The following is a 27,112-nucleotide window of genomic DNA, read 5'->3' as shown; positions in this document are numbered from 1 at the left end:
ATATTTACTGAATGCTTTCTCTGAGCGAGGCACTCTTCAAGGTTCTAGGAGACACAGCTGGAAACAGATTTTGAAAAATCCTCTATGAAACTTCCTCTCTACTCAGATGGTCTCTGGAAATAATGTAAGTATATGAGGAAAGGTCATAAACTTAAGGTCGAGTGCCAGGAGAAGGGCCTGTTGACCCAAAACACAGAATACAAGCCCCAAGTCTTAGAGAATTTACTGGAGGGAGAGGGCCACTTTAAACAATACCCCTTCCTTTTGGCTTTATAATAAAATTGGATTAAAAAGGTGTACCCTGGGGGCGCCTGGGTGGCTCAGTAGTTTAAAGCCTCTGCCTTCGGCTCAGGTCATGATCTCAGGGTCCTGGGATCGAGGCCCACATGGGACTCTCTGCTCAGTAGGGAGCCTGCTTCCCCCTCTCTCTCTGCCTCTCTGCCTACTTGTGATTTCTGTCTGTCAAATAAATAAATAAATAAATAAATAAATAAAATTAAAAAAAAAAAAAAAGGTGTACCCTGGGGCACCTGGGTGGCTCAGTCAGTTGGTCCTCCAACTCTTGGTTTCTGCTCAGATTATCAGGATCATGAGATCAAGCCGATCATGAGATCAGCTGCCTCCTCAGCTGGGAGTCTGCTTTCCCTCTTTCTCTCCCTCTGCCCCTCCCCCTGCTGGGCTAGCTCTTTCTCTAAGGTAGATAAATACATTTTTAAAAAATGGACACCTGGCTGGTTCAGTTGGTTAAGCGACTGCCTTCAGCTCAAGTCATGATCCTGGAGTCCCGGGATCGAGCCCCACATCTGACCCTCTTCCATCTCATGCTCTCTCTCTCTCAAATAAATAAATAAAATCTTAAAAATAAATAAATAAGGGGCGCCTGGGTGGCTCAGTGGGTTAAAGCCTCTGCCTTCGGCTCAGGTCATGAGCCCAGGGTCCTGGGATCGACCCCCGCATTGGGCTCTCTGCTCGGCGAGGAGCCTGCTTCCCCTCTCTCTCTGCCTGCCCCTCTGCCTATTTGTGATCTCTGTCTGTCAAATAAATAAATAAAATCTTTAAAAATATTAATAGTAAAATAAATCTTAAAAAAAAAAAAGTTTATCCTTTCCAAAGCATCTTTTCTTTTATAGGTCCCTTCTGATGCTTCACTGATTTCTGATGCTTCATGAGAGACCCCACCCCGAGGCAAACTTCTGTCTTCACAGATATTATGGTTTCCTACCTGCTCTGGCTGCAGACAGCTTCCATCTATTTTCAGTTATCGTGGGGAGCAGTAGATAATACACATAAGTGACACATTAAATTCACAGATAATTTTAAAATCTAATTTTAGCCCCTCCTTTTCCCACTCCGTTATTTATCAAAACTACTTAGGAGGCCCAAATGAACTGATTTGGTTCTATCTTCCTTTGCTGCCTCTGGTAGAGTTGCAAATGAACAGATTGAAGACCAAAAGGCAGACAGCAGGAGGGAGAAGGCTAAGAATGTGGATAATCTACAGGATGAATGCCCAAACCATCTAGAAAATTAGCTGTGCGAGGAGCTGAGGCTCAGTCTTCATGTTGCCTAATGCCTGACCCTCACATCTAGGCAAAACCTTCCTCCTTACGGGTGAATTACCCATCAATCTTATGTAAAACCAGGAATTAAATTACTTAGTGTTTTGCTGTAAATACAGTGCAGGGATTCCAGAATGATAACTACCAAGAATTTTAGCAAGCAAGAAGGGCTCAGGTGGCCCTTCTCAGCTTCCCCACATTTCTTCCAGAGCTAGGAAGGCTGTCATGGCTAGCCAACTAGAGCACAAGGACCTCCAGTAAAAAGGCACCGTCCACATTCTGCAGCATCTCGGCCACAGTGATTTTTTTTTACAGCTTCCTTGCCTCAAGTGCCTCCCCATCTCCCCTCCAGAATTGACCAGAAACATCCATTCCTGCATGCATGGGTGTGTAGGAGCTTGCACGCACACCCCCCCACACCCACCCGCAGACACGCACACACACACTCAAGTCCTCCCAAGATACATGTGACCAGTGTCAGTGGGGTCTGGCTATGCGTCAGAGCCCGTTTTAAGACGGAAATGACTATTTTCTTCCACCGTCTCGGGATCGTGTGGCTCTCTGCCCAAGCAGGAGGTTTCTTTTTTGATAAAGGACTGCAGCTGATGTCTTGCTAGCTTCTAGAACTCCAGTGGGTGACAAAGCCGAAGGGAGACACCAGGCAGGAAGGAATAAACGCGGTAAGTTTTTGTTTTTCACCTTTGCAGAGCATAGAGAGCAGCTGACCAGGAACTGAATTCTCCAGATTAGGGTTTCGAATCCAAATTCTTGGGAGACTTTCATCAGAGTGCCTTTATGAACAGAGGGCTGCCCTCACCTTAAGCCTGGGACTGCTTTCTTACCCTCCTATTGAAATGGAGGCAGTCAGACATAACTTCCTCCTAATTTTATCTTGAAGACAAGATAGCTAAGTGAGTATTACCTTACTCTTATTTGTAACACATCTGTAGGTTTCCCCCTACTAGTTCTGGGCAGAGGAGGGAGGTGGAACATCCCAGGACAAACCAGTTCTGCTCTGGGCCAGAATGCCCTTTCCCCTCAATAGAAAGGATCCCCAGGATGGCTAAGATTTCTTGGTCAAGGCATTATATCCAATGCAGTGATCCTTCAGTAAGATGACGTGTCAATCACAATATATTTCATGTTCTAGAAAAATCCTGCACAGGGCAGCCAGATGCCCCTCTCCCTGCAGCTCAACCTGACCAGCAAAGGAGCCCCTCAGGGCCTTTTTAAAGATTCTGACAGTTGCCCCAGCTCGACCCCAGACCAACTGGATGCAAATTGCTGATGTTGGAGACTAGGACTCTGCATTTTTGCAGTGTGGTTTCTGAGCAGATGCTCACTGTCCTGGGTGGGTCTTCAGATTTTCCATCCACATTCCTACAGACTACTGGTCACATCACAGACAACTGCCAGCTCACCAGGGCTTAACACGCATGTAACCATAACTTCATGCCAATCTATTTGGACGAGTCAATCTTTCCTAACCGTGGTGGTCAGTGGTTGCAACAGTCACACTGGTGTTTGAACACATGACTTGCTCCCTAGGTCAGAAAGAAAATATTTAATGTTTACTCCATCCCCTCACCGTGACTCTGCAGGAAGACCTCAACCTAACGGAGGTCATACTTCTCCTTTCGTGAACGTGAAATTCACTTTCTGTGGACCAGTCACTCATGGCTAATTTCCTGAAGTTTCTAAAGAGGAACTGGATTTTGGCTCTTGAGCACTTGGAGCACCTGACATAAGGTAACCCTCCAGGAGTGATGACAGTAATGTGAGGAAGGGCAGGAGTGCCAGCCAGTGTCCCGAACCCTTATGATTATTGGTGGATCTGCATGACCAAGTTCATTTGGCTGAATGCCAGCTAATGAAATCAAGGACGTGGTTTGGATCTTTTATAGGCCAGTTGAGTTCATCACTTTCTTTCATGAACTGTTTATCTCGAAAATGTCAGCCAAAGGATTCTGAGTATTAGCGTGAGGAATAGGGTGAAACAACCCGAGGCCTGAGGTTCTTTGGTGACAAGTCAGGAGGCTTTTCTCTAGGCCCTAAAGACACAAGTGGTACACATGAACCCGCTTCTGATTCAGACAGAATCTCTTTGAGATTGTTTTGCAATATAATTTGCTCATTATAACCCAAGTGGACTCCTGAATTCCATTATTTCTCCAGAATTAAAACTTCTCTGGAACGAAACCGGTGTCTTTATGGGGTGACTCCCTGGGTCCCCTGTAGGCTGGTCACTCTTGTGCACCTGGACCCATGTGTCCCAGGAACTACTTCCTCCCTTTCTAGAATGTAACATCTCCCTTCGTGGATCATCCTCTGTCTTCTTCTTTCTCCCGGCTCCAGATTCTGGAGTCTGAGACTGGACATGGCAACAGAGACAAGGGTGCAGAGAGTGTCCCATTACCTGTGTTTTACCAAGGACCCAGCGAACAAACCAGGGGTGGCCGGGGGTGGGGTGGAATGGGAGTAGGATGAGAGAAGAAGGGAAGGTCAACATGACATTTAAACTGAAATCTCTGAATTCCTTTGTTCCTAAGAGTAATAGTAATAGCTAGCATTTATGAGGATTTAAGTTTGGGCTGGTCCTTGGGGAGAGTGCTTAACTGCTTTCCCTTATTCAATTCTCCTATTACTCTGTCTCTGTCTCCAACCACCAGACTAGAGCCCTGCAAAGTTTCCATTTCCTTACCCTCTTCCACATGCACACGCCATGTACCAGGGCTCCAAGGATCAGATCAAAAAAAAAAGGAGACTCATGAAAGATGACTGTGTGTCCAAAGAAGGAAAGGGAGAGAAACTCCAGTGAAGGGTCTTTAATGTCAGAGAGAAACTGTACATCTGGGGCAGAGATGAAAAGAGCATGCCAGCCAGCCGAGCCTGACCTGGCCACACATCCTGTCGCTCAGGGAGCCTCCCCTGGGGTGGAGGAAGTGACAGCAGCAGCATCGCGTTTCCTCTCCCTGTGGGAGCACAGTGCAACATTCACTCGGTCCAGTTACACTCCTGGCTCTCTGCGGCTCAGGCACAAACATTCAGTTCATCTCTCTCCCAACATGTCAGGCCAATCGAACCCCTTTCCCATCGGTGCGGGAACGGGTGGCAGGACCTCGTGAACTGTGGAGGGTGGGTGATTCTCGCTAGACAGACAGGCCTGGGAATCTGCGGAGGTGCAGGTCCCTCTGTGGTCACCTGTCAGGGATGACATCAGACCTCAGCGCATTCCCGTTAACTGTGGATTCTGCCAGGACACGCCCGAGTGAAAGGGTAAGAAAACACCTGCCCTCTTCCGGAACCAGTCAGTATTCCGGACAAGACCCTGAAGATGGGAGGGTGTAAGCAGAGTTCCTGCCGCCTTGCACAGGGTCTCCTGGCCCAGTGACAGGGGGCACAGGGTGGTCATCCAGCCGGCAAAGGATCCAGACTTCCAGACAAAATCATCTTCTCCATCCAACCGCCACTTGTTTCCTCAAGGCCATGGTGGATAGACAGTGACTAGTCCCATGTCCCTACATCCTGAGAGTCCCCGCAAGAGGGAGCAGGGGAGAGCCCCCGGCCCCACACCCACTGGGAGTAGAGAACCAAGCACAGCGCAATCCTCAAACACCTCCAGCGTCTCTTAAATAAGCTTCTCCTTTCCATTTTCTTCTCTTAATTATTTATCATCCATCCCTTTATTTATACAAATATAAAATAGATTTATATAGATTTATATAATATAAACTTTGTGAGGCAGATTGGCGAAGCGGCCGGAAGAGCACCCCCGCCGGCTATTTACAGACGTACTGGTCGACGACCTCCGTGCACTTCTTGCACTTGACGTAGCAGCACCAGTGGAACTTGCAGTGGCAACGCTCCGTCTGCACGCTCTTGAACTGGTCGTAGCCGCGGCCGCAGCACATGAGCTCGCAGCCGTCCATGCCCTCTGACGTCTTGTTGCACAGGCGGCCCTGCGTGCCCAGCGAGCCCGTGGTCTCGTTGCGCAGGCAGTAGTCCGGGCTGGGGTCCACGTAGACCAGGTCCTCCGGGGTGGGCTGGTTGAAGCGGCTGTTGACTAGCTCCAGCTTGCCTTTGCGGGTGATGCGCATGGCGGCCGCGCTGTCGTACTTCTCCTTCAGCTGGTCCCCCACCTTTCGGAACTCAGCCAGCTGCAGCCAGCACGTCTTGAGGCTGCAGGAGCCCGAGACGCCGTGGCATTTGCAGGCCACGTCTGCCATCTTGTACACAGCCTGAGGGGGGGGCAGAAAGAAGGCGATCAGGAGGAGGAGTGGGGGTAGGGGAGTGAGGGGGTGGGGATGGTAGGAGGGTGGCTGGGGGCACCCAGAGGCCAAACACGGAAGGGGCTGGGAGGGGCAGAAGAGTTGTTTCTCAAATGTACAGAAAGATCTTTCCAGGAAGCTTGATTACCCAGATAAAAAGCAGATAAAAGGAGCACCGCAAGCAAAACGCCGGGGAGGCAATGTCCATGTCTGATCTGCTCCAAGGACGATGGCATTTGGTGCCCTTGCCCTTCCTACTTTGTTCATGTCTTATTACTTCAATTTGTTATGATACATGTGTCATTTTCACAATCGGGGGAAAAACGGATATTTCTATCTTGAACCAAGCCTCAAACAAACAAATACAAACCAACAAACCGTGTCCAGATGTTGCATGAGATGGAGTACAGTCAGGGGCTACAATAAAAAATCCAACTACCAGCCTTTGACAGAAACTGCATGGTGGTGGCTGGCCAAAAGCTGTCCGTGACTGCGCCAAATCCCCTAAGAACTTAACGGCCCTCTTTTCTGTGTTAACATTTGGCCATTAACTCCCCGGAGTCACAGGGACCTCAGCACAGACCACACGGGGCTGTTGAACAAGACCATTTCCTTGTGCCCAGCACCCCCTGGAGAGGCTGAGCAGGGAAGAAGAAGAGTGGAGCCCTGGGCCGGGCAAGAGTGGGTCGCTGGGCCCACCAACAGGGGTGATTCATCTGAAAACAAACCCATCTTGAAGCCACTGAACCACAACAACGTGGAGTGGATTTGAACTTGGGTTATCCCAAATCAAAATTATTTTAAAAAGCAAGAGTCGACCAGAATGCTGCTTACAAAGTGCTTTTCAATGAAAAGCACCCTGATGCATTGTGTCCGACGGCCCTGGCAGCAGGCCCGGGCGTACAGATGGCGGGATAAAAATGCAAGCCCGCTGCAGAACATTTTCTTATGCCACAGCCATTGTCACCGACTGAGTCGGGACTCCTTTTTCAAGGGCTTCTCTCGGTTTTCTTTTCAAGAGTCCCCAGATTGTGTCTTTATTCAGCACTGTGCAGACACCACTGCAGGTGCAAGAAATAGCTTCACCATCATTAGCTCATATCACTATTGTCAAAACTCTTCCTAATTTTTTTTTTCTGGTATGGAATTATCCCTACTGTTGTGTGCTGGAGAAACTGAAGCTCTAGAGAGGCTCAATATTCTGTTCAGGGCCACCCAGAAGGGAGTCAGAATGACTAGCCCTTTTGCACTCCAGTCTTGAGGCTTAAAAACGGCTTAGGGGAAAGAAGGATGGAGGCTCCTCCCCAAGGTTAAAGGCACCAGTACTGGGCTGGCAGCTCCAGGCCCACGGCATAAAGGAACCAACACTCCATTCCAACAAGCACTTCAAAGACGGGGTCTGCAATTACCCTGTTCTGGCACAAATCCCCCCCAGTCTGAGCTGGGGCCTGACATTCCTCTGGAAATGGTCCTTGGTTTAGAGAGGGAGGTCAGGCATCTGGTGCTGCTGGAAGCAGGAAACATTAAGGGCCTAAAACTGTGTACCCTGCCACTAAGTGACCAAGGGGACAGGATAAGCATCTCTATTGGGAGCCAACAATTAGGGAGATTTGAGGAAGGAGAGCTAAAGAGGACACCGCAGAGGAAAAACAGGAGCTTTTGTAAAACAAATCGGAGAGGAAAGAGTGTCACGGAGGGATCTTCAGTAAGGAGACATTCATTCCACCCCGCCTCTATGAAGAAGGACACTGTAACAGTCATATTCTTAAATATTTACTCTTGATCATGTAGAGAAGCTCCTCTGACAGGAGAAGGCAGAAAAATAAATCCCAATTTTTAGCCTTTCCTGCCAACTGGAAAAGCAATAAAAGCAAAATTTAAAAACATTTTCTTAGTTCTGCATCTTGCCTCCTGACAAAGCCCTAAGTCCCTCTTCTGCGCTGTCTAATGGTGTGACTGAGCTTTGTAACTGATAGGAATGTCATGAGGATTAGACAGCTTTTATCTGGAAAATGCTTAAGCCCTTGAGTGACAAGGCAGTATCAACCAACCCTCTGGCCATCAATGTCTAAAATGGGGTTACTAGAGCCTCTCAAAGGCCAAGAGAAATTTCCTGCAAAGTATGCTCCAGATTTACTCTGTGGCCAAGATGTCAGATCCTAGATATTCCATTAGGGGGGAAAAAAAAATTGGCTGGGGCGCCTGACTGGCTCAGTCGGTGGAGCGTGCGACCCTTGATCTCGGGGCCGGGAGTTTGAGCCTCGTGTTGGGTGTAGAGATGACTTAAAAATAAAACCTTTAACTGGTTGTAAAATACAAATCTAGGGAATTTTCAATTCCTGCCCCCATTTTCGTCTTTCCTACGGCATTTTTTTGTGTAGGTGTGAGGAGGTGGGAGGTGAGCACCTGGGCCTCAGATGGTGATTGATGGCGGAGGCCTGCTTCTTGGAGAGCGGATAAAAAATAAAGAGGGACAGGAATTCCCAACCTGGTGCAGACAGAAGCAAAAGGAGAGATAAAGGCTGTGGAAGAGGTGTGGAGACTGGGGGAAGGGGGCCCAAAGGCAGGGAGACAGACAGAGGAAGACGGGGAAGGTGTGTAAGTGAGAAACAAGGCAGATGGAAGGAAGGTTGGCCAAGATAAGGGCCAGAACAAACAAACAAACAATTAAGGGCAATAAAACGAGGAGCCAGCAGAAGTGAGGTCAAGACTGTGACTGAAATGGAGCCCAGATTAGGATGAAGGCCTAGTCACCTCAGCATCTGCCACAACGCCCCAAGGAGAGCTCAAAGCAGAGACAGGAAACAGCCTTCCATGAATTTGACCTCTTCCTAGGTGGCACCGTGGGACCTTTGCTCTGATTTGCACGCGCCCACCCACCCACCCGCGTAAAGCACAGTGAGAGTGCTGCCAAGAGCCATGGACGGAATCCCTGTAGCTGAGGGAGCTATAGCCAGTGGGAGGAGGTGAAGGAGGCCGTACCTCAAAAGGTAGCAATTAACCTCCCTCAGTTCAGAAGCAGAGACTACTCATGATGGGGGATGGGAAGGATTTTAGGGAATAGGTGGTATTTGAACCGGGATCTTAAAAAATGGATAGAGTTTGGGCAGTCGGGAGATAAAGTGAAGATCTTAACCTTTTTTTTTTTTTTTTTTAACCAGGCTCTCACACGGTTAGATCCCCAAAGCCTGGCATGCAGGCTGCCAAACAGAGAGTAAGTCATGGGGGAAAGAAGTGGCCCCACAGATGTCCTCAGAGTGGAAAGTCATCTAAGACAGTGCTGTTCTCTGTGCCCTGGTTCGAACCAGAGCAACAACCAGAACTCACGACCCCATGGATTCACACTACCCCTCACACACACCTCTAGCCTTTGGAGATGGGCTCTGAAAGGAAGGCTCTGGGCAAATGAACTCTAATTTCAATGGGACATCCCACTACTGATGAGACAAGTTTCCACAAGCGTGCCACATTCTACCAACCCAACATGACAGGTCCCCAGACAGGATGAGAAGCTGTTTCAATTCCATTTATTTGGTACGTGTTCCTAAGAAACAGAAGTCGATTTTTTAAAAATTGGTAAATACTTTTTTAGAAATATATTCATATCCTGTCACTGAATCACCAAATGAACCAACATGAACTTTCTGAATTGATTTCTTCCCAGGAAACCGCTAGTCTCATTGTTTCTCATTAGTTCTTTGGTCTCGCGACAATATCTTGCCTGGGCCCCAGAGCCAGCTGGCTTGACACAGACCCGAAGGAAGACAACACGCCCAGAAAGAAATCTGTGTGGTTTCCTGAGAGGTCTGTGCCCCCCACCCCTGGCCCTCAGCCGGGAGTAACTCGTACCACCCAGCACTCAGACCTCATGCCTCTCTGTAGAGGAGACCCTGAGGCACCCCCACCTGCTTCCTGCACGGCCCTCTGGTGTCGAAGTGTGTCTGCCATTAGCGTGGACGCGTGCTTTAGGATCAGGCCTCTGGATGGGCATGACACCAGCTCTTAAATGTCAACTCTGCTTTCCCCTGTGTCTCTCACAAATCATAAACCCTAGGCTGGGTCTCATGGCCTCAACTTCCAACTGTCCTATCTGCTTGACAAGAACTCTACTTTGAGCGCCTGAAATCTGATGACAAGTCTGCTCCTAAGGGCTCTAGGGACAACCATCCTGGGGAGAAATTAACGAGGTTTATAAAAATGACAGTGGCACGTGCCCAGCTGGGGAATGGAGCCTTGTGAAATGGATCGGGTCGGCAATGTGGGCTCTCTCTCATGCTCTCTTTCTCTCTCAAATAAATAAATGAAATTAAAAAAAAAAAAAAAGTAGGCATCCCATAATTCTGGAGGTAAGATTCCCTGTGTCAGGACGACCCCCTTCCTCATGGCCAGGCCAGGGTCCCAGCTCAGCCCAGGAGCAACGGGTTAGCTAGCGTGTGTGTGTGCACGCGTGCGCATGCATGCGTGTGAGTGTGCGCGCATGTGCGTGTGGAGGTGGGAGAGCTCCTCTTACCCTCCGCCCCGCCTCGTTGTTCTGCAGGTTCATGAGAACCCGGCCCTGCTCCTCCGACCCCTTGGCGAAGTTCTTCTCCCGCTCACGAGCATCCACGAACTCCTTGGCAAAGCGGTAGCCGTACTCCACATTGTCCCCGCAGCCGCCCCACAGCCAGTCCCGGGGAAGGTCCTTGGGCCTCGTTGTCCGGCTGCAGCCGCACGTGGAGAGCTCGCCCTCCCTGCAAGCCCGGCTGATGGCGTTCACCACTCCCGCGGCGCTCACTGCGTAGGTGAAGGCCGTCTCCCGGCTCCCTGCAAGAGAAGGCGGGAGAGGGTGTGAGGGATGCCAGCTCCCTAAGCAGGCCCTTTCCTTCCTTCCACCTTTCCTGGCCCCAGCACCACTGCCCCGCCTCTCACACTCCCAGGAGGGAAACAATATCAGGAGAAGCATCTTTCACATCCCATGGCTCTAGTGGTTAGGAACTCCTCTTGATAATGAGCAGAAATTTGTCTCCTCTACCCTGCGAGCTCACACACTAGAATGAATCCCTCCAGCCCCCGCCCACACTAACATCCATTCCAGGGAAGGTTACGTGGCCAGTAGATTCCGAGGAGGCAGACCTAAATGGAGGGGAGAGTGGGCATTAAGGAGTTTATGGGACATGTGGGACGAACAGAATGAGCCAGAGTAGAAATCATGGGACCAATAGCAGGAGTCTGTATCCTAGCAAAAATGCAGGTCACCATTTCTCACCACTTGATGGGCCACACATCTGTCTTTTTTATTGTTGCCATTATCTAGCTAGACAGTGGTGGAGACAAGGAGGAGAAGTGAGCCGGAATTACAATGTCCAGAATCATCCACACTGTATCGCTCTGCCTTCCCTTCCTGACTCGAGAGCACCGGGAAACCACAGCTACAGGATACTAGGCACGATCCCACTAAATGTCCAGATCACTTCCAGGAGAAACTCTGGACTGTATTCCTCTCTACTGCTCTAGCGAACCACTTAAAACTCCTAGGATACATGTTCCACTTTAATAGAAAAGTTTATAAAAAATAATATTCAGCTTCCAGGGAAATGCAAATAAAAATCACCATGAAAGGATGCCTGGGGGCCTCAGTCAGTTGAGTGTCTGCCTTCGGCTCAGGTCATGATCCCAGAGTCCTGGGATCGAGTCCCACACTGGGCTCCTGGCTCAGCGGGGAGCCTGCTTCTTCCTCTGCCTGCTGCTCCCCCTGCTTGTACTCTCTCCAACAAATAAATGAATAAAATCTTAAAAAAAAAAAATCACCTGGCAAAACCCCTATACATGCACGAGGATGGCTAGAATCAAAAAGGCAACGAATAGAGTGCTTGGCTGGCTCAGTCGGTAGTGTGTGACTCCTAATCTTGGGGCTGTAAACTCAAGCCCCACGACAGGTATAGAGATTACTTAAAAAAGCAAAATCTTAAAAATAAAATAAAATAGGGGCGCCTGGGTGGGTCTCACTCAGTTAAGGGTCTGCCTTTGGCTCAGGTCATCATCCCTCAAGGTCCTGGGATCAAGTCCCATATCTGGCTCCCCGCTCAGCAGGGAGTCTGTTTCTCCCTCTATGTCTTCCCCCTGCTGTGTTCTCTCTCTTTCTGTTGTGCTCTCTCTCTTACACACACACACACACACACACACACACACACACACACACACTCTCTCTCTCTCTCTTTCAAACAAATAAATAAAATCTTTAAAAAAAAAAAAATAAAAGAAGTAGACAACCCTGTCTTGGTGAAGATGGAATCAGTCTACAGTCCTCATCTGGTCTAGGAGGATCTCTCACTTTGCCCTCCTTCTTGATCATCTAGGCGGGACACAGTCAAGCTTGCCACCAGACCAGACTGGGCAGGTCAGTTTTTCTCAAGGAACCAGGGGTCAACTTCTGGTCAGATGTGGACTAGGAGCAGGACAAGAAAAACCCAGATGAGGCAGTCAGTCATAGTCATGATTTAGCCATCGGGACCCACATCTGAGTCAGGGCTGATCCGTGGCCAGAGACCAGGGCTCTATCTAATCTAGGGTAGTTAGACTAGGAGAATGAGCAACCAGGATGCTAGGGTGACCAACAGGCTTGAAGGGAGGAGGGCCTATTGCCCTCTGTGAGGGAGCCATGCCTGAAAAATCTTCCCAAGATGGCATCTCAACCCCCTGACTGGGCATCCTGGGACAGGGAGGAGCCTGGATCTGTAGCCTACATCCCTCCCACGGGGATTCTTCCTTTACACTGCGTTCCTTCAGGGAAGCTGGCTGGGTTTTCAAGGCAACCCAGCCCATCATCTTTTTAATGACTTTAATCACCAGAACGTTCTTTCTTATAGTCAGTTGGAAAACGCCTCCCTGTAACTTCCACCCACTGGAGCTCTGCTGTCTAATCCCTTCCCATTTGACAGCCTTTCAGCATTTGAAAACAACTGATAGGCCTTTTATGTGTTGTCTTTTCCAGGCTACATATGTCTGATTTCTTCCTCAGTGCTCTAGCAAACACACTTTTCCAAGCTGAATCATGCCTCTCAGAACTGCCTTTCAAAATAATATGCCTGCATCTGAGCAAAATAGTGCAGACACTATGGGCTCTGACGGTCCTGCCCTACCGTGATGGGTTCAGATCCCACTCTGTCCTCAGGTGGATTAGGGTCCTGGCAAGGGCTCTGCCTCTTTTGGTTGGGGCACCGAGGGTGGGCAGCTCTACATTCCTGGGGAGCAACTCGGTCCTTCGGGAAGTACAGACTAGTAGTGCTACTCTCAGCCAGCAAGACATAATGCAGGGCTTCGGAATGGGCAGCAAGGTGGGGGGGCTTCTCTGTAGGAGAAACAACTCAGAATGGAAACCTGAACCACCTCAAGGATAAAGGCTAATTAACCCGCAGCCATGTTGCTGCTAGAGACTTGGCATCATTTCCCTACCAGGAGGCAGCAGGACACGAGCACCCCTTCTCTCTGTTCCTCAGTAGTTCAACCCAGCTGCCAGGAAGGTGCCCAGATGCATCCCGACCAAGGCTGAGCAACGTGCCCCTGGCTCCCTCCAAGCTGCTCTGCTGCCCTCTGGTGGTGGACCCTTGCAGCAGCTTCAAAGAAGGGAGGACTTTCTTGGCAGTCATATAGGAGAGCCCTTGAGGGAGGATTCCCCAAGAGGCACCCTGGGCCCAAGGGCATAAATGGAGAATAGCTTCCCAGGTAGCATAAGTCTGCAGGGAAGCTACAAAGAGAAACTGTGAAAATAAGGCAAGCAGTCAGTTCCGTTCATAACAGAATAGGGTCCAGGGAGAATGAGAGGTTAGGCTTGCTCAAGTCATTTCCCCAAGCCAGTCTGCACCCAGTGGCACTTTCATTCCTGCTAACTCCTTCCTTTCCTGAAGTGAAGCTCACTTTTTGGCCCTTACTCAAATAAAATTACACACAAAAAGGATCTAGCTCATGTCAGGCACACATTAGGTCCCTGAAAAGTGATTTCTGGATGCCTCTCTCTAAACCTGTGGTCCTCCTGCTGTCCACATCCAGAACCCAGTGCCGGGAGTGCTGCTAAGACTTTACTGGATACTAAGTGTATTTGAAAAGAATCAATAAATTATAACAGTTCCGAATCAACCCCAAGTCCATTCCTTTAGGAAAGCTGCCGAGTAAGACTGTGGCAGGAACACGTGAGCCTTCTTGTCTAGACCTTGAGTCTAGAGGAAGGACGAGGGCAGCAAGGTTCAAAGCATACTCTCCTCCACCCCCCCACCCCCGCCCCGTCCTCACTTGTCAATATGGGTAGGGGAAAGAGGTCAGGAGGGAGGGGCCTTCCTCATACCTTGCTTGCTGCTAAAATCATTCTTCTTTGAGGGGAAAAGCCCAGCCCCAGATAACTCCCAAATGTCCTCCTTCCTTGGAGGGGAAATTCTTTTGGAGAAGGGAGACAGGAGAATACAGTGCCCTAACACCTTCTTTCTATGGCCCTGGGGATCAGACCCAATAGAATAGGGCCGGATTTCTCAATTTCTTGCCAGGGAGGGGAGGATTGCATTTCAAAAGGACCTTAAAACAATTAGACCCCAAATCACACCTCCATCTAAGCAATAGGGCAGCCAGAGAGTCCGAGAGTGGGGGAGAGGGGAAGGGACAGGACTCCAGGAAGAGGTGGCCTCTCATCTTTCTTCTGGATGTGTTCCCTTCCCCCACATTCACACACATCCCTTTGGAATGAAAAAGTCAGGACTGGATCTGGGTCAGGTTAATGACAGCTATCATCAGTTTGGCCCAAAGTTTCTCTCTCTCGCTCAGGGTCCAAGTGGCAGAGGCAAAATTCATCTCGACTTTCAGAGCTGCGATTTTCGGTTCTCTACCCAGTGCTGTCAAAGCCCTTCCCCTGTCTGACCCCCGCCCACCTGTGCTGAGACAAAGCTCTGCTGTCTCTGCTACCTTACTGGAGTGAGCCGCCAGCGGACTGCCCCAGATAGGGTGAAGCTGGGAGCAGAGGGCTCGCAGGCGCTAGCAGGGGTGGGGACCGACATCCCATCTGAGACTCTGCTTCCCGTGTGCATCTCCCACACCCCTTGCACACCACTTCCAAGCCTCGGAGAACTCACCTAGACACTCGTGGGGGCTCTCTGTGCCAGGCCAGGGAGGTGAGCCCGGCTCCTGTAGCCAGCCACGTGGTTGGTGGTGGGCTCTTACCTATCTGCATGACTCTCCCAAAGACAGACGCGTTGTCCACTGTGCTACAGTTCCACCGCCGCTGGCGAAATTGGTACTGGCACTCCTTGATGCCCGTCTTGGCTCCCTCCCCGATGTAGGCCATGTGCTCCTGGTACAGTTGGCACAGCTTCCTCTGGCCAGGGGAGAGCCCAGGAAGCTGGCTGCACACTGGCTGGGCACCGATGATAAACATCTCAGGTCTCTGCACCGGGTTCATAGCTAATGACCTACAGCGGAGATCCAGAAAGGGGACGGAAGGCCCAGGGGTGAGCCTAGGCTTGCGTGCAGCCTGAAATCATTCACTCGACACATTTAGCAAGGGTTTTCCTTCTGTGTGCAAGGCCCTGTACTAAGGGTGTGGAAAAGAAATCTGCTAAAACAGAGGCCCTGCCTTCACAGCGCTCTGTAGGAACCTGAGGCACAAATGCGGATGATATGGGAGAGGTCAAGGGCCAAAGCTAGACTTGAGCTTCTGGCTCCATGGTGATCAGACAGAGAACGAGCTCTTCCAGCCAGAGAAAAGATTTTTATAAGGCAATGGCCAGAGTGGGAAGGGGGTCTTAAAGGATGGGGGACAGGCAGAGAAGGGCGACAGAGCGGGCGGAGGACATTCATTCCAGGCAGAGGACAGAAACAGCCACGCCTCCGCAGGAGCGCACGTGACTTATTCCGGGAGTGCCAGTGACGCACTCACTCCAACCCAAGTGCAGGGTGTGATGGAAAGCAGTGAATTCCTTCAAGTAATACTGCCCTTACGCCTGGCAAACAGAAGCCAATTTACATACATTACAACCTAGTCTAAACGTTTTCACTTCCATATCCCACCCACAAATCCTCTAAGCCACTCTATCCATTCAGGGGCTCTCCCTTCAGCTCATCCTCTACCAGAAACAGAAAGGTGGTCAGTTAGAGGAGAAGACGGTCGAGGTACCTCTGAGACCAATGTAAGGGGGCCCAGACTCGGCAAGATAGATGGGGAGGGCTAGCCATTTCCAGGTTGACTTGGCCATGACAATAGTCTTAAAAACACAAAAGAAGGCCACGCACAATGGTCCTGCAAATCTCTCATCCGGTCATCAGACTTATCAAATAGGAATTCTACTCTCCCTGTACCCACCGGGGAAAAAAAAGAAATCCATGTTCTTACTGATCCAATAGCAAAGCAAGAGCTGTTTCTAACAATCCATGGGGACAGAGGAAGGTCCCCAAAAGGGGGAAAGCGGACAGGATCAGAGGAAAAATCCAAATGCACTAATCCTTTATCCTTGCTGAACCTTTAGCTCTGGGGGCTTGTGAGAGAAAAGGCTGTCCTAGTTTTCCTGGGATAAAAGCGGTCCTTAGGAGTCCTACGAATAAAGGAACGAACACAACCCACAGTGACCCTTCTCCACATTTAATTACCAAAGAGGCGTAGGTTGTAGAGAAGGGCCTCAGCCTCTCTCACTCACCACCAGGAGCTGGCTTCAGCCGGAAGCTGGGCCCAGCTGGACAGCAGAGCAGCAGCGAGCAGCAACAGGCTGGGCATGGTGGGCCTGGGCCTCGGCCCTCCCCAGTGCCCTGGGAAGACCCCGGGGGTGGTTGGCTTCTGAAATGGGGCTCCCTGGAGAAGAAAGAATGGAGGGAGAATCAATGTGGAGATGTAGCCAACGAGGCAGGACCTGCGGAGAGGGGGATCGAGGAAAGCACCGAGAATGAGCGGGGTCGGGGGGGGGGTGTCCAACATCAAGTTCTGTTCCCCCCACAAAGAGATTCAGCCTCTTTCCATCTTCCATCTCCTACTGCTGCTCTTCTCACCAGGGGTCCGCCTTTGTGTCTCTTACCCCAAACTGTGGGAACCCTACCCAGGTCCCAATTCCAAAGGGAACAATGAGCTGAGAAAGGAGAAGAGAGAAAGGAAAACAAGTCATTTCCAGAACAGAGTGTGCTCAAGGTAGCTTTGAGGAAGATGCTTTGGTCGCTGTAGTGCACACCTGCCCTTCTTCCAGAACATCCAAAGAAACCACCGCACCATCCGCTCCTCCCTGTGCGTCTTACTCCAGCCCAAACTCTCCTCCAGGCACTAAGAACAGCTGGGGAGTTGGATTTGCCCACAGCCCAATAGGAGTCTTCCCTCCCCAACTGTACCCTTCCCACTCCAAGGAAGCTTCCACATCCCAGCCCTTGTTTACCAGGAACAGAGCAGACAGAAGAGTGAGGACTCTGCACTTCCTCAGGGCAACTTGTCTGAGAAATGCCATGTGTCCCCAAAGCTCCCTCGGGTGAGGTGGTCTCTTCCTAGGTGGCCTCCTTGCCCTCCTCTGCGCCGTGGCCCTCTAGGGGCGGCCAGGAGCCCTGACGGCAACGGTGAGCTCTTGGTCTGCAACCCCAGCCTCAATGGTCTGTGCCCAGGACCCATCTTCCAGAAGCAACGACCCCTTCCCCTTGTAGCTCAAGAACCTCCCACGTCTTTGCCTATGCTGTTTGTAACTCGCGCCCGTGTCTGTATCCCCCGAAAGAGCACCTTTTCTCCAGCCCTTCGAAACAGGCGGAAAATCCTTGCTTCTGGATCCTAGAGCAAGGCTATAAAAACACGCCCCCTCCCTCTCACCCCCACCTCGTTTCCCCCTTAGCTTCCATCCAGGGCGTGACCCCACGTCTCCAATGAGTCTTCTTCCCAGAACCCTTAACACCTCCAACCCCACACACGCGCGCGCGCACACAAACTGGCACGCGCTCCCAGCCGCTCCCACCCCGTCTCACCGCGCGGCTCCCCCGGCCCTAGGACTCCAGGCTCTCCGGGAGGGGGCGGCAGGTGCTTCGGGTCATCAGCCTGGGAGATATTTTTGTCCTGGGGCCACCAAGAGAGGAAGGTGACCTGAACAGGATCCAGGAAAGCTGGGCCACAGCCTGGTTCCCACCCCCTTTTGGTTTTCCTTCTTGAGGTCTCAGCTGGGGCGGGAGCACCAACAGGCAGGTGTGCGGGGCCGGCAGGGGGCAGATCAAAGAAGAAACTTGCTCCTTCCCCTTTGTCATGCAGAGCCAGCTCGGAAATGATCCGGCCTCTAGCGCGGCCGACTAACAGCTCTCCACACCCTGCTTTCCTAACAGACCTCTCCTCCTCTAAAGGATGCCCCCTCCCCCTCAACCCTCTCCCCCCCATAAATCCTCCCCGTCCCTCAGGGCAGGAGGTCTGTGAATGCACCGACTGGAACCAAGAGAGATGGAGCAGAGATAGGGCTGGCACCAGAAGCTAATGGCTTTATGGAGGGGAGGGAACCAGGTCCAGAGCCCGGAGGACGAGAGAAGAGCTTCAAAGGGTTTGCTTGTGCAAACATCCTCAACTCCACCTACCAGTCCTTCTTGGGGACTGAGGAGTCAGAGCTGCCCCCATTCCCTGTGGTCCTCCTCCCTCCCCCACACCTGCCCTCCCACCACCATGCCTCCCGCCTGCCCTCACAGACAGCCTCACACGTTGCCACTGCCAGCCAGCGAGCAGAGTTCTGTCTCCCAAAGGGTGACACTTCTTATCCCCGGGGATGCCCCCCTCACATCAGCGTCTCTCACTTCTGCCACACCTTTTCGTCAAGCTCCTGTGAAACCTTTCTGGTTCTGCAGCTCCTGGGTTCAACCGAGGCCACATGGTGGTGGTGGGGGGGACCGTTTCTGAGCCAAGGACAGGACTCCGTGCCTGCTAACGGTCACTGTGGCTTTGACTCCCCAGTGACAGACCAGCTAGGGCCAAACTTCCCAAGAGCCACTAATCCCTCCCCTCGGTGCCTGGCAAACATAACAGATCAGGGCTCACTGCCCAGCTGTTCCCTCCACGCTGTGCTTTCCATCAAACTTTCAGCTCATTAAAAAATATATGTATTTTTAAAACTTCAAAAAGAAAAGAAAAGAAAAGAAAAAAGACTGCCACCCGTGTGGTGACTTCTTTCTCTGCCTTCCAGATATGCGGCACCTGGAATTGTACGACGTTCCCTCCTCCTCCCCACAACAACCCCTCAGGATACAGGCAGATGTGAGCCACCCTCGACCTGTCACAGAGCCCAGTGGGCCAGCTCTCTGCCCTGAATGACATTCTTGGCTTCCCTTGTGCAGAGCTGGGAGGAGAAAAGCCAAGACTGGCGATTGGTTTCATCAGCAAGGGCAGCGCGGAAACTTCTGGCCTCTGCCCAGCCAGGGTGGAGGGAAGCTGGGTGGGGATGGATAGGACACGGGGAGAGCCGTGACTGCGGGTCACAGGTGAGTTTTACAGCAGGACTCAACCAAGGGAGGCTCTTCTTCACGTAGGAAGAAAGATCTAGTAAATAAGGAAAAGACAGGGAGAGAGAATTCCTTGTGCTGCCTTTTGTCCTGACTACAGATTTCCTCAGAGAAGGGTTGGGGGGGTGAATCCCATATCAAATACTGCAAACACAGTGAATCGTGGGGAACTCCAAGGTCTCTGTCCTTTAGGGGTAGAGGGCCCGGGGAGGGGAAGAGACCTGCAGAGGCCCAGGAGAAGCTGGGCAGACATCAGCTCTGCCCTACTTCTTCAGTCCATTATTTGTTTATTCATTAAAGCCATTCATCAGATGTGCACTGGGGGCCTCGTCTGTGGCAGTGACTGCTCTGCGGGCCAGAGTTATGGCAGTCAACGGGAGCAAGTCAATGCCTCATGTGTCAGGTCCAGTGAACACTGTAAGGAGAAGAAAAGCCAGGACAAGAACGGAGAATCATAAATGGTGAGAGCATACATTCTTCAGGGTCCTGTAGGGAAAGCCAGACTCTGAACTATCTATCCAGCCCACCTCTCCTCAAACTGCTGTGGTGCCAGGGAGGTGACAGGGCGGCTGTGACCCCACATCCTGGACCCTACCATGCCATGTCCTTTACTGAGACCAAGAGGACCGGCTTTACCCCCACAACCAAAGGAGTGCCCAGCACACGCGGCAAGAGCTTTGACAACGTCATTAGCTGTTCACAGAAGTCACCTCTGGAGGTTCAGGACGGACCTCCCCCAGAGCGTGAGAACTCAAGCAAGGTATGAGTCGCACATGATTTGGTGCCGTATCGCACACCTGTCCCGTTGCTCCAGAGAGGCATCCTCACATCTGGAAACCTACCCAGAAATAACCAGCGGCCTCCATGGGAGCCTTTTCCTAGTTACCACTGGCCAGTTCATTCTGTGTGACTCAAGGAGGAGCTATGGAACGTATTAAAAAATACATTTTGCAGGGACACCTGGGTGGCTCAGTCGTTAAGCGGCTGCCTTCAGCTCAGGTCATGATCCCAGAGACCTGGGATGGAGCCCTGCACTGGGCTCCTTGCTCAGTGGGGAGCCTGCTTCTTCCTCTCCCTCTGCCTGCTGCTCCCCCTGCTTGTGCTCTCTTTCTCTTTCTCTCTGACAAATAAATAAAATATAAACAAAACAAAACATAAAAAACATTTGCAGGGCACCTAGCTGGCTCAGTGGTAAAGCACATGACTCTTGATCTCAGGGTTGTGAGTTCAAGCTGGGGTGTGGAACCTCCTTAAAAAACAGCACCTTTGCGATTTTGTTAATGTTCCTGACATAATCAGATAGACACTCTTAGCAGTCTTGGGGAAGCGAGTGGCTCCCTTTGCGACACTCTGGCTACACTGATGCCCCAGTGCCTGTCAGTGATTGGATGATTTCTGTGGGGGCAGGTGAAGGAGGAACAGAGTCTTCTCTTCCGTCTGCCACTTCATTTCCACCACTGTAGGGAAAGAGTCTTTTATTTTTATTTTATTTTTTTTTAAGTAGGCTCCACACCCAGCATGTAGTCCAACGCCGGGCTTGAACTCATGGCCCTGAGATTAAGAGTCAGACACTTAACTGACTGAACCACCCAGGTGCCTCAAGAAAGATTCTATATGGATCTAAAAACACTTGGCAAACACCTCCTACAATGCACCCAAGTTCACTAATGGCCTTCCCTGTTTTCAGATAAGTGCCCACCCTCTTTACACCTGAACACCAGAGACGTCCTCTGTGGTTTAACCCAATGGTTCCACACCCGTTTTCGTGAAACACTGATCTCACATCATATTCCCATCTGAAGACTTACAGTGGTTCCCAGCTCTTCTATTGTCCTAAACTCCCCAGCCTGGCCTCACTTTACATCTTATTCTTCTCCTGAAATTCCCACTATGGGTCTCCTCTCCAACCTCCCCCTGCTTCTAGAACAAGCTCTGCTTTCCCCCCAAGCCCTCATTCTGTTCCTCTTCCCAGCAATGCTTTCTAGTCTCCAACGATACTTAAAGTCCATGCTCAAGATTCACCTCCTCCATAAAACTGTCTTTGATTAATCCCACACCATGAAAATTCTTCCATTGACTTGGGATTTCCTGGGCCCTTGTGAGGACCCCATCCCACACAGGCTGCCTCGGAACTGTGCATGTTTCTTCCAGTAGATGCAACATTTTCCAAATGTACAAACCTACCTCCCCTACTTCCTCTGTATGCGCCATTGGGCCCAGTATACTAGGCAATAAGAAATTGCTCTTGGATAAGTGGTGACAGTACTTCATATTAGAGGCAACTTACTGAGCACCTTCTACACGCACTAAGCCAAATATCTTCCAGCCAATTTTTTCATTTAATCTTCATTAAAATTCTGTGTGGTCTATGCCATTATTATCCTTCCTCTGAATATAGGGAAACTAAAGCATAAAGAGGTTAAGACACTTGCTCACACAGCAATGGAAGGGTCGACCCCAGCTTGGAATCCAGATCTTTCTGCTCCTCTCCTGTTGGTAGTTCCCCCCGTCCGTGGAACATAACACCTTCTCCACTCTGTTTCTCTTCTTTTCACCATTGCACTAAGGCTGTGACTAGTAAACTGTCAGATAATAACACCCTGATTTATAGGAAGTAGCACAAAAAGCAATGTTTATCCCCCTCCACAAAAAAAAGGCTGATTGCAAAGTTGCTAGTATAAACACACACACACACACAGTTGAACGGAAAAAGCCAGACTTTTCTCCAACCAAATGATATATGGATTGAGAATAGGTCTGGCGGCAGGCGCCTTGGTGGCCCAGTCATTAAGTGTCTGCCTTCAGTTTGGGTCATGATCCCAGGATTCTGGGATCGAGCCCCGCATCTGGCTCACTGCTCAGTGGATGCCTGCTTCTCCCTCTCCCACTCCCCCTGCTTGTGTTCCCTCTCTCACTCTCTCTCTCTCTGTCAAATAAATAAATAAAATCTTAAAAAAAAAAAAAAAAAGGAATAGGTCTGGCTGCTTAACGCTGGAGAAATTGAAATAGAACAATAGCTTTGAGAGAGCTGGTGTTTATGTTTATGTTGGGGTAGAAAAGACAAACCAGGCCAACAGGCAAATGTGAGCTCTCAAGAAAATGGAAGGCAGGGCTGAGTGGCTCAGTTGGTTAAGCGTCTGCCTTCAGCTCCTGTCCTGTTCCTGGATTCAAGCCCAAGGTCCTTGGGCTCCCTGCTCAGCAAGGAGTCTCTACCTGTTTCTCTCCCTCTGCCCCTCCACCCAGCTCAGGTTCATTCAGCTCGGGCTCTCTCTAGCTTGCTCTCTTTCTCTCAAAAAAATAAATAAATAAATAAATAAATAAATAAATAAAATCTTAAGAAAAAGAAAATAGAAGGCAGTCTAGGGAGGCCAGCCTCTTGTGGAGACAAAGGAGGCCTTTGGGCTTCCTGATGGCCCAGTCCATATCTTCTTATTTGGGGGGTCTACTGTTAGTGCTAATTGAGATTCTGGAGATTCCAGGTCTCAGCTTTAGAAACTACCTTTGCTTCAAAGACAAGAGTAGCCGGCAGCCTCTAAAGCCATTTATTATATGATAAACTGAAAATGTCTAAAACATTGCTCCTTGCAGGCCTTGGGTCTAGCTGTGGGAAACATGAGAAACCTACTCTGAAAGGCAGGACACACAAAGTGCCTGAGGAGTCCAAGAGAACCTTCATAGGATCCTTCAAGAATGCGGGACTGGAGTAGTACCTTGAAGAACGATAGGCTTTAAGGAGGAGAAAAGGGGAAGAAGGATTTCCCAGAAAGATGTGTTTGGCCAAAGACAGAACATTTCAAGGTGCTTTGAGAAGGGTTGGAGAGAGATTGCAATAAAGAAGGACTTCAATAATTTCCAGTCTTCAGAATCATTGTTTTTCATTAAATTTACGGAGTCTCTCTGAACCCCAATACTGAATTCCCACCGAAAGCATTCAGCATCTGTCACCCAGGAAATCTTGCGTGATCTGCAGGAATGGGACCTGACGGGGATCAGTCACCTTTCTGACCATGAAATGGAAGCTGGGTGAATCTTCCCAGAGAGCCAAGGACAGCATTGAGATACTGATCGATCACACTCTTCCTTACAATCTTGCTTGTTCTTTGTTCTCTAAGTCTCTTCCTGGATCCAGGCCTAAAACCTTGCTGTCCGTCTTGACTCCTGCCTCTCCCTTACCCTCCACACCAAACCAATTGTCAAGTCCTCTTGACTGGGGCTCTGTAGTATTTACAAAGCGTATTCCCCACCCTCCGCCCCTGCTGCCCCACTCAGAGCCACAAGAGCCTGTGAATGCCTCCAATGATTTGTAAGTGTCTTTTGTCTAATTCTTATCTTTGGAATGACTGAATGAATTCCTTCCACTCTCCGTCCTCTAATTTCCAGGGTAATAGCCAGCTACCAGGTTGCTCCAAGTGAGGTCTCCAGACTCACAGTATCAGTACGGCTTGGAAGCTGATTAGATATCCGAATTCTTGAGCCCCACCCAGACCTGCTGAATTCTGCAACTGCGGCCCAGCAATTTGTTTCCAACATGCCTTCCAGGTGCTTCTGATGCACACCCAAATTTAAGAACCTCTGCCGTAAAGCAGCGCATGGTGCTCTGTAAGGAATTAACAGGCTAAATCCTTCAGGTAACGTGTATCTGTGTTAATGGCAAATTTCTATCTGTCAATGCCTTAACCCAGTAGCTCCTTATCTGGGCACCCCGGAACCAAAGAACATATACAAATCAACACTATCTCTGGAAGGAATACAGACGTCCAACTACTTCCCCTCTGTGATGGTCTACGGGTATGTAGACCCTTACAATTAATAAGACACTAATTCATTTGGAAGTGTTACTGATGATTGTGGGGGCAGTTGCACAACCCCAGGAACATATTAAAAACCACTGAATGGTACACTTTATACAGGCAGATCCTATGGTACTGGAGTTATATCTCAACAAAGATGTTACATTTTATTTTTTAAGCGTTCCTGATAAAGCAGCAATTCCATCTTGCTGGAGACGTCTGCCCTCGTGCACACAGGGGTGCCTGTCAAGAATAGCAGTGCTATTAAGAGCCTCAAACTGGAGGGGTGCCCAGGGGGCTGGTCAGTTAGTTGTCTGACTCTAGGTCATGATCTCAGGGTCCTGGGATTGAGCCCCAAATGGGGCTCAGTGCAGGGTCTGCTTGTTCCCCTCCCTTGGGCCCTCCCTCTACTCCTTCTTTCTCTCTCATAAATAAATAAAATCTTAAAAAAAAAAAAAGATTCTCTCTCTCCCTCTGTCCCTCTCCTGCTTCGCTTACATGCACACAGTCTCTTAAAAAAAAAAAAAAAATAGAAGCCTCCAACTAGAAACAACACACCTATGCATCAATGGATGGACCAATTAATGAAATATTAGGCACTGGTGAAAGTGAATGAAGCAAGTTACAAGGGAAAATATATAAACTGTGATTCCATATTGTTCAGGGATCTGTACATGGAGAAGGCAGGGAAAGATTGACAGTGACTGTCAGGAGAGTGGTTTTCTCAAGGGTGGAAAGGGGACCATGACGAGGATAGGACATAAGAGAATTAATCTCTGGAGTGCCAGCAATGCCCTATTTCTCAACCTCAGTAATGGATACGTGGCAGATCCCTTTTAAACAATGTACTACGTTGTGCATATGTGCCCTGGGCACTGTTCTCTATATGTTTTATTATACAACAAAACACATTTTTTAAAAAGATTTTATTTGACAGAGAGAGAGCACAAGCAAGGCAGAGCGGCAAGCAGAGGGAGAAGCAGGCTCCCCGCTGAGCAGGGAGCCTGACACGGGGTTCAATCCCCAGGTTCTAGAATCATGACTCAAGCTGAAGGCAGGCATCCCTAAAAAACATTTTAAAAAATATTTTATTTATTTGACAGAGAAAAAGTACAATCAGGCAGAGAGAAAGGGAGAAGCAGGCTCCCCACTGAGCAAGGAGCCTGATGATGTGGGGCTTCATCACAGGATCCTAGGATCATGACCTGAGCTGAAGGCAGACGCTTAACCAACTGAGCCACCCAGGCACCCCTTTAAAATATATTTTAAAATGAGAACAAGTGGGGGCATCTGACTGACTCAGAGCACATGACTCTTGATTTCAGGGTTGTGAGTTCAAGCCCCATGTTTGGCCTACAGCTTTTTAAAAATAAATAAATAAATAAATAAATAAATAAATAAATAAAATGAGAAAAAGTCTCCTTAACACCTAATGGTTTAAGGGGATATTTATATATTTCTTCAGTGGAAAGTTTGACTATAGTCTCAGGGGCCACGTGACCTTCTGTGGGGAGGAGTTTAAAAAAGGGTCCTCATATTCAAAAAGAAACCTCTGCCTGAAATGCAGGTTGAAAAATGTAGGCTCAGAGACAACCACTTGGGATAACTATTTGAGTGCGTGTGGGGCTTCTGGGGAAGGAGGGTGTTGTTCAGCACAAACCACAGAGGGACCATGCGTGGCTTGCAAGGCCTAGATGGGCTGTACCCTTAAATGTGTACATGACGTTGTACATGACCGTACCAGGGGCCAGCCCAGCATTTTGTTTCTTTTCTTCTCCCTCCAGGAAACGAGGATCAGACAAAACCGCCTTCTGCCTGCTGCAAACCGCTCCCCCATTTCCCCCATTTTTTGCCATTTATTCCTATAGCTAGTTGTTTCTCTCATATGGATTTTTTTCATAGAGACTTTTCTCCCTTAAAAATATTTTTAAAGTAGTGACCAAAGGTGAATGCAATTACGTACCCAAGACTGGATCAAAAAATCCCATAACCTCTTGAAGGAATCCCCAGATGCTCATCTTTCTTCTCAGCTCAATTAACATCGCCTTTCCCTGCCAGCCTTAATTATTTCTCCCAAGGGTCTCTCTCTGACTCTAGGTCTCTCTAGCTCTTCCTTCCAAGCTTTTCTCAATGAATCCTCTCAGCCCTGAGGCAGAGCATTCTTTTGTGTGGTCTACTTTCCCGACAGTTGGTGGAAATAAAATTAAAGTGTTTTTTGGAGCGGGTATTCCCAGCTTCCAAAATATTACTCATCTCCCATCTAGTGTCTTCTTTGTGTTTCTCTCATTTGCAGGAGAAATAATGCCCTGAGGATGTGTGTGTGTGTGTGTGTGTGTGTGTGTGTGTGTGTGTGTGTGTAAAGGATCAGAGGGGCTAAGAGCATGAGATTTTAATCTGGCCCTCAAGAAAAATACAGAACTGCCCTTCCTTGAAGCCGTGTTTGCCATTCACAATGAGAAATTTCTCACCATCTGGGAAGTATGGGCACAAAAGAGACATAATAATCACAACACAGGGTGACAGGACACAGAAATAGATCCGGAGGCCTCCACACTAAAATCTAGTTCTTGGTGTTTCAGAGAAGAGAGATTCCCAAGTCTCCAGCTCCTAGTGCCTGGAAAAGTGTGGAAGTGGCCACTCACACCCGGTGAGAATAATCCCACACACCAGGCAAAGCAGATCCCCGAGACTCCAGGCCCTGCATAGTTCCCAGAAGTGGTACATCCCAGCGGGCCCCTCCTGGTCCGTCACACTTGGGCTGGGGGTCGGTCGGGGCAGGAGGAGCAGTCCTCCCACCCAGAAGTCTTATTCTTTTTTTTTTTTTTTTTTTTTAAGATTTATATTTATTTGAGAGTAGAGAGAGAGTGCAAGGGAGGAGGGCAGAAAAAGAAGCAGCCTCCTCCCCTCAGCAGGAAGCCTGACGAGGGGCTTGATCCCAGGACCCTCAGATCATGACTCGAGCTAAAGGCAGACATTTAACCCACTGAGCCACCCAGGTGCCCCGGAGGTCTTACTCCATGCAGATGATAAGAAAGAAATTTTTCCTTCT

General features: G+C 49.6%; 1 protein-coding gene across 4 annotated transcripts in view; it reads right to left on the bottom strand.

Moving 5' to 3' along the window:
• Positions 1–4,369: 4,369 nt before the first annotated feature.
• Positions 4,370–27,112, bottom strand: part of WNT5B (Wnt family member 5B) — a 107,286-nt gene continuing 84,543 nt past the window's right edge. Inside the window, exons 1-5 of one of the 4 annotated variants that reach the window (XM_082738144.1) lie at positions 18,583–18,681; positions 16,477–16,628; positions 15,008–15,255; positions 10,338–10,630; positions 4,370–5,797 (exon numbers count right to left, since the gene is read on the bottom strand). In XM_082738144.1, coding sequence (XP_082594270.1) covers positions 5,339–5,797; positions 10,338–10,630; positions 15,008–15,255; positions 16,477–16,553 — 1,077 coding nt within the window. In that variant the 5' untranslated portion in view covers positions 16,554–16,628; positions 18,583–18,681 and the 3' untranslated portion in view covers positions 4,370–5,338. Of the gene's footprint in view, positions 5,798–10,337; positions 10,631–15,007; positions 15,256–16,476; positions 16,629–17,196; positions 18,059–18,582; positions 18,682–27,112 lie in introns of those variants that run through there. The other 3 variants (XM_082738141.1, XM_082738143.1, XM_082738142.1) reach the window with 3 other exon arrangements.

The sequence above is a fragment of the Mustela nivalis genome (assembly GCF_964662115.1).
Source record: "Mustela nivalis genome assembly, chromosome: 7".
NCBI classification, from domain to species: Eukaryota; Metazoa; Chordata; class Mammalia; order Carnivora; family Mustelidae; genus Mustela; species Mustela nivalis.
Note: the sequence above shows the minus strand (reverse complement) of the source record. Positions and strands in the feature narration are given on the sequence as shown.